At 51.4% G+C, this 7,720-nt stretch overlaps 1 protein-coding gene across 1 annotated transcript in view; it reads left to right on the plus strand.

Moving 5' to 3' along the window:
• LRRC74A (leucine rich repeat containing 74A) overlaps nucleotides 1-4,191 on the plus strand; it is a 38,414-nt gene extending 34,223 nt beyond the window's left edge. Inside the window, exons 12-14 of the mRNA XM_012803398.1 lie at nucleotides 2,947-3,054; nucleotides 3,808-3,890; nucleotides 4,107-4,191. Coding sequence (XP_012658852.1) covers nucleotides 2,947-3,054; nucleotides 3,808-3,890; nucleotides 4,107-4,191 — 276 coding nt within the window. The remainder of the gene's footprint in view (nucleotides 1-2,946; nucleotides 3,055-3,807; nucleotides 3,891-4,106) is intronic.
• The last annotated feature ends 3,529 nt before the right edge of the window (nucleotides 4,192-7,720 follow it).

Genomic DNA, 7,720 nt, shown 5'->3' on the forward strand with positions numbered 1-7,720 from the left:
AAAAAAAAAAAAAGAAAAAGAATCTCTGTGTAGACCCGCAGGAGACATGCAGGGCGAAACATAGTCCTCCCCTTCAGGGGCAAACGGTCTGGTTAGGAATATGGGATAGATGCAGGAATGACTCACAAAAAGTGTCATGATAAATAAGGGACAAAAGCAGCAAATAGAATCAGAATCCAACCGAGATCCCTGCAGGACTGGGGGCACAGAAAGTGAGGCCTGCTGGGCTGAGATACTGTTGGGGAAGTCCCCTGAGGGGAGTGAAGGATTCAGGTGGGCCACGGGCCTGGGGGCGGGAAGAGGATCCTGCCTGTAAAAGCTCAGAGGTGGGATTGCACACAGCGTGTTCAGGGGATGTGAACAGACCAGTGGCTCCAACAGAAGAACATGTGGCTCCAGGCTCACAGAGAAGCCTGAAGTCGACGCTGGCAAGGGATGTGGGGTGGCGAATCCTAAATCATCGGATTTCAGTCTCGGTGTGATTTCCCGGGGAGCAGGGAGCCGGCAAGAGCTGCCGAGCTTTGGATGTGATGAGTCCAGCAGGACAGAGGGGTGATCTTTCTGGCAATGGGAAGTGAAGAGAACTGAAGGGGGTAAAACAAGAGTGAGAAAACAGCCCGAGGATAGTGACTGACACTTGTCATCCTAGCACTCTGGGAGGCCAAGGCCTGAGGAACACTTGAGCTCCGGAGTTTGAAACCAGCCTGAGCAAGAAGGAGACCCCGTCTCTACCAAAAATAGAAAAACTAGCCAGGCCTTGTGGTGGGCACCTGTGGTCCCAGCTACTAGGGAGGCTGAGGCAAGAAGATTGCTCAAGCCCAGGAGTTTGAAGTTGCTGTAAACTATGATACCACAGCACTCTACTCAGGGTGAGAGACTGAGACTCTGTCTAAAAAAAAAAAGAGTGGGACGATCAGTGAGGCACTAGTGTTCTAGATATGGAATGAGGATTTGATGACTTGGCTGAGAATGACAATGAAAGCAGAGGACAGGTGTAAGAGACTTGGTGAGACTTGGTGAATGGTTGGGTACTGGTAAGAGAGATCCAAAGATAAACCAAACTCAAGCCCAAGGGGCTAACAGAAAGATGGTAGCCTGGGCAGAGGTGGGGAGTGCAGGTGGCCGCCACCCAGCCCTGCCTGCCTCTCCCCTGGTCCTGCACATTTCACTTCTTTCCTAACTCCAGGCCTGTGCACACACCGGTCCTTCCACCGGGCACGTGCTTCTCCTTGCCCTCTGTGTGCACCTGCTCCTACTCATTCTCCAGGTCTCGACTCAAAAGTCACTTCCTTAGGGACCCTTCCCAGATTCCCTAGTTAAGATTAAATGCCCTTGCCACTGCTCTTGTGTCTTTGGCCTTACCCTTCCACTGGGACACTATGAACTCCTCCAGGGCAGGGCACCTGCCAAGGTGACAGGCCCTGGTTCTGCTCAAGGTGCTTAGTTGTAACCACAGGATCTATGGACTATCAGTACAGCAAGACCTTGTCTGGGGGCTTTGGAGAGGGGGAGAGGAAGAGAAACAAAAGAGTTTTTAAAAAAGGACCCAAAGAATATTTTAATGACATTAAAAAGGGTTCACAGTGTGTTTGTACAGCGCATTTTATAAATCAGCAGGTGTAGTAGAAAGATGATTTGGATTAGATAGATTAGACAGATGTTAAATAGATAAGCATTAGATAGATTAGTCAGATGTTATGAGAGATGGATAGAAAAAAGAATCCACATCAAGATGTTACCTCTGGGCTTGGCACCTGTGGCTCAAGCGGCTAAGGCGCCAGCCACATACACCTAAGGTGGCGGGTTCGAATCCCCAGCCCGGGCCCGCCAAACAACAATGACGGCTGCAACTAAAAAAAAAAATGGCCGGGCGTTGTGGCGGGCGCCTGTAGTCCCAGCTACTTGGGAGGCTGAGGCAGGAGACTCGCTTGAGCCCAGGAGTTGGAGGTTGCTCTGAGCTGTGATGCCATGGCACTCTACCCAGGGAGATAGCTTGAGGCTCTGTCTCAAAAAAAAAAAAAAAAAAAAAAGATGTTACCTCTGAATGGTGACAATGGACTTGCGTGTTACTTTTTCTTTTCTTCTTCTAATCTAAAATTGCCTTGCAATGTGAGTAGGTAATACAGTTGACCCTTAAAAAACACAGGCTTGAACTGTGCGGGTCTACTTACACGAGGATTTTTTCCAATAAACACTGTCGGCCTTCCATAGCCACAGGTTCCACATATGCAACCAAATGTGGGTGGAAAATGCAGGGTTCATGGGTGCAAACCCCATGAATGGAGACGAGGCGACACCGAAACCCCGGGCCCACCTTCTGTATCCACAGGTTCTCATGGCCGACGGGAGAACTTGAGCAATCCCAGAGTTTTGTATCCATAAGGGTCCTGGAACCATCCTTCCTGTGGTACGGAAGGATGACTGTATTTTTGAAATGAAAACAATGAACTATTTTTTAAAATATTCTAAGAAAGCATGTCTCCATGTGAGCATTGGTGTGGAGCCGTGGGGATCCGAGGAATTCCTAAAACCTGTCCTAGAGCCTTGTCACTCAATGCGGCTGTGATTCAACCTTTGATCTCTGAGCTTACAACATCCCATCCACTAGCCACAGTGCACCGTCTGCACTGGTGTTAACAGAGGTCCTCTCAAGCCCAAGTCCCATAGCTGATCCCCAGCCCTGACGCCTGGATGCTGTGGCACTTCAGCAGCATGGACTTCAGCCCTTCCACCTGGGAATGGATGGAGCTTCTGCTCAGTGGCGCGGGGCTGGGAGAAACCGGGCAAACGTGGAAGAGCCCCCACAGATCCTCTTGTTTGCCCTCCCTGTTCGCCTCAGCCTTTCTGGGTCCTGGAGCTTGGGTAGCCTCTGGGGGAGGGACGGGGAGTTGTGGTGGTTGTTGTAAAGGCCAAACGTTTGTGCCTGGTGTCTCCTGCTTCTCTCAGAGCTATGCAGACCAGCAGAAAATCACGGTGGTGGACTTCTTCAAGAGCTTGAACCCTGCTGGGACAATGCGGATGCCTGTGGGAGAGTTCCAGAAAATTCTTATACAGGTAAGATGCTTCCTAGTGGCCGCAGGCACTGCGTGCAGGCATGTGACAGAGAAGGGGAGAGAGAGTGTGTGAGCACCTCAGAGACCTTCCTGGGATTGGCTGTGGGACACTCAGAGGGGACCCAAGACCTCCCTCAACCCCTGCTAAAGTGATTCTCTGTGCTGTATGGCTCAAAGGCACTGGAGACCCACGATGCCGCCTAAAGGCAGACGTTCTGTCTTGGGGTCTTTCCTCCCATGTGCTTGACTACTAGACAGATAAAAAGGAGAGAAAGAAGGCCATATCCCAAAGCCCCAGTGCTCCCACCTTTGGCCATATCATCTTGCCTGAAATCTCTCATTCCCCTCAGCACCCCCATAATGAAGGTGCTGAGGCCCCTGGAATGCACACTCCAAGAGGGCCATCGTCAGAGTAGCCAAGGGGGGCGCTGGACCCTGCAAGAACAGGACATAGGAGGGACGTGCTGGGGGCCCAGGCAGAGCTGGCCGGGACTCAGTAGTTGCAGAGGACAGTTCTGTCCACCCCATAGGCCACTTAACTTCACCTGACCCTGACCTCCAGCCCCCTTACGGCTCCCCAGAAGAGGGAGGCCCTCTGGTGTCTGGGCAGGAGACTTCTTGCCATCCATGGTCCCAAGAGGAGCGGGTCATAAAGTGGGGAGGGTGAGAGTGCGTGACAGACGTGTGCAGCGGTGTTTGTGGAGGGGCGAACAGAGAGCTCTATTAACCAAACATGTTCCATCCACCTCCTCAGCAAAACAAGGTCCCTTTGAACCGGTACCAAGTCAGAGAGGTGATAAAGAGGCTGGATGAGAAGACAGGCAAGGTGAACTTCAGGTCAGCCCAGGCTGGATGACGGCCATGCCCAGTTTCCACAAGGGTTCCCACTGGGCGGACGTGAGCTCCCACGGCCACCCCCTCTCTGAATTTATTGAGTTAGGGCCTCACACCCTCACCCCCTCACCCCCCACCCGCATCCCCGCAGGAGCTGGCTGCCTTTTCCCTACATCTCAGGGCCAGGCCCCACAGCTCACCCTCCTTCTCATCTTCAAGCCACTTGTTTAGTAAAGCTCGAGCCCCTGTCACATGCTGCCAGCTGCTGGGCCAGATGCTAGGCACACTGGCAGAGGAGCTGTAGCCCACCCCTCACAGCCTTATGCAAGGTGACACCAGGGCCTCTCGGGGTGAGGGAAGCAATGGCGGTGTGCACCAGGCAGGCTGTATCCTAAAGAGGAGGCATCACTCAGACAGGGGACGGTGGGGTTTCCGTGAGTCTGGTGTGGCAGAGGGATGCGGCTCCAAGTGCCGGAAGCCTGGTGTGGCTTACGACGACGACACAGTCACCTCTGCCGTAGCTCAGGCAGTAAAGTGGGCTTTTGCTTGAGCTAGATTCCTTGAAGAGATAGGAAAGATCCATCATGGTAGTGATGACAGTGACCAACCCCACGGAGCCCCTGCTGTGCCAGGTCCTCTGCCATGCAAATACTGAGTCCTCCTTGCATGGTGCTTGCAAACACCACTGCCACCCCCACTTGGCAAACTATGACACTGAGCTTCGGAGAAGTAAGACAAAAGCAGCTCCATCCTCACGCTCTGGCCCTGCCCCTGCCCCTGCCCCAGCCCCAGCCCCTGTGGTTCCAGACCCGCTCTCACTCCCAGGTGCAGGACGCCACTGCCCCCACCAGGCCTGGTCCCTGTGGCCTTGTGCCTGCCTGGCCTGTGTCCTTAAGGAGCTCCAGCAGAAGAAGCCCCCCTCTGGTCCTGCCCTCCTCCCAACCTTCCCCCAATAACAAGGACAGGACGGGCAGCCTGACGCAGCCACAAACCCTGTCTACTTACAACAAGGGTGCGGCTGTACCGGGCTCTCAGTCTCCCTCATCTTCAAAATGGGGTGAGAACCACAACAGCCAAGAGGGTATTGTGTGGATTAAGTGGGGGAATGCACGGAAGTGGCTGGCCCACGGGGCATCACTCAGAAGTGACACTGTCATCCAGCAAGGGGGGCCTCAAGGATGGCTCAGGGGTGCCCCCACTGTGTCCCCTACTCTGGTTCAGCACTTGTTCCTTAAGAACCTGGTGGCAGGCTCGGCGCCCATAGCACAGTGGTTATGGAGCCGGCCACATACATACACTGAGGCTGGTGGGTTCAAACCCAGCCTGGGCCAGCTAAAACAACAATGACAACTGCAACAAAAAATAGCCAGACATTGGGGCAGGTACCTGTAGTCCCAGCTACGCAGGAGGCTGAGGCAAGAGAATCGCTTCAGCCCAGGAGTTTGAGATTGGTGTGAAGCTGTGATGCCATAGCACTCTACCCAGGGCAACATAGTAAGACTCTGTCTCAAAAAAAAAAAAAGAAGAAGAAGAAGAAGAAGAACCTGGTGGCAGTCTCAAGACCAGGTTCTAAACTCTCCAGGGATGCAGATGAATGAGGTCATGAGGCGGTTGAGAGGCCTGGTCACTGAGTGTCAGGACCCAAGATGGCAGTTCATAGCCCACCTCAAATTGCCTGTCATATCGCACACTGCCTCTTTATTAGTTCTGATTGAAGAGCAGAGTGCTAGTTTTTATTCTTGTATGAATCTTTTTCATTTATTTATTTTATTTTGAGACGGAGTCTCACTATGTCACCCTTGGTAGAGTGCTGTGGCGTCACAGCTCATAGCAACCTCAAACTCTTAGGCTCAAGCAATTCTCTTGCCTCAGCCTCCCAAGTAGTTTGGAGTATAGACACCTGCCACAACACTCACTTTTTTTTTTGTTATAGTTGTCATTGTTGTTTGGCAGGCCTGGACCGTGTTCGAACCCACCAGCCCCTTTTTTATTTTTATTTCTTATTGTAAATAATATCTAATTACAAAAATGCTAAATCCACAGAAATATAGCCAGGAGAAAATGAAAGTTCTTTTTTTATCTCCTCCCACAGTTCGCTCTGCCCCCCCCAAAGGACTCTCACACACAATTTCAGGCACACATTTCCATGCCTCTCCACATGTACTTATAATCGTGTGTGTGTGTGTGTGTTCTTGCACATGCCCATGTGTGAGTGTGTGTGAGTGAGATATAATAGTTAAAAACATGGTTTCTAAAGCCAGACTACCTGGCTAATCCCACCTCCACTCTTCCTGTGGAAGCTTGGGTAAGTTATGCAATCTGTGCCTCAGTTTCCTTGTCTGTATTATGGGACTAATAATAGTACCCACAGCATAGGAGTTTTTGAGGATTTATTGAGTTAATGCCTGGAAGGGTGGAGTCCCCAAGCTCCAGGCCACAGACCATATGGGTCTACCGCCTATTAGACACCAGGCTGCACATCAGGAGGTGAGCTGCGTGCAAAAGAGCAAAGCTTCATCTGAACCTACAGCCGCTCCCCCTGGCTCCCATCCTCACCTGAGCATTAATAGCTTCTCACAGAAGCATGAACCCTGAGGGAAGCTGCTCATGCAGGGGATCTAGGTTGCAATGTGAGAATCTAACGCCTGATGGTCTGAGGTGGAGCTGAGGCTGTGATGCTAGCGCTAGGGAGACGTTGCAAACACAGGTTATCATTAGTCGAGAGGCTTGACTGCACAGAGACCGTAAGACTTCAACTGCTTGCAGACTCATCTCAAAACCAACCTCCTCTCCTGGTCTGTAGAAAAACTGTCTTCCACAAAACTGGCCCCTGGCGCCAAAAAAGTTGGGGACCACTGCCGTTACTAAGGCATTTAGAACACTACTTGGCACATGGCAGGTAGACTCACAGTACATGTGTGCTTTATTATCTATTGTTTTACACACACACACACACACACGAGTTTCTTGTCATAAATAGAATCAGACAATCATGTTCCTCCGAACATGCTTTGTCCTAACTTCCATCGTGGTGATCTTTCCATGTTGGCCCATTTAAACCCACCTTGATCGTCCTCGCTGCTGCATAATAAATACTTCATAGCACAGCAGTTTTGTAATCTAATCTCATTTAAGCTATTTCCAGTATTTTACCAGTACCACTGCAAACATTCTTGTACCCAGGACATAGCATTTCTCAAAATAGGCTTGGTGGAGTAGACACAGCAATCTGGGGCAGAAGGTGTGCATATTCTAAAATTTAAACCGGCCCAGCCCCTGCCAATCATGTAAACCAGTGCTCTGCAGTGACCCTGTTCAACCTTCTGCCAAGATGAGAGCTGGTTTACAAATGGTCTCATTTGGATTCCAGCCCGTCTTAACATTCTCGCCAATCGGCTATGCAGCTGCGCTGGCACTCAGTATTATTCTCTTACCTTTCAAACCAGTTTCTTGACAACATCGAAGACATAGTGACAAGTCTGGTCAGGAAAGAAGTCTCGGCAAGGGAAGTCCTGGAAAGCTGGGTGGTGCCAGAGAGGAGACCGAGAGGCGGCTGACCCTCAACAAACGCCGAGGCCAAGGCTGTGCATGAACAAATAAAACCCTGCTTGACTGGGTGTTCTGGGGTTCTGGTGGAGTGTTCTCCACCAAGGGACACCTTCTGGTCTCAGCAACCACCAAGGGACACGTTGTGGTCTCAATAAGAGGTGCACAGGGCTTGGTGCCCCTAGCTCAGTGGTTAGGGCACCGGCCACATGCACCAGGGCTGATGGGTTCGAACCTGGCCCAGGCCTGCTAAACAACAATGACAACAACAACAACAAAATAGCCAG

Source organism: Otolemur garnettii, unplaced genomic scaffold (assembly GCF_000181295.1).
Source record: "Otolemur garnettii isolate 467f Iridium unplaced genomic scaffold, OtoGar3 scaffold00020, whole genome shotgun sequence".
Lineage (NCBI taxonomy): Eukaryota > Metazoa > Chordata > Mammalia > Primates > Galagidae > Otolemur > Otolemur garnettii.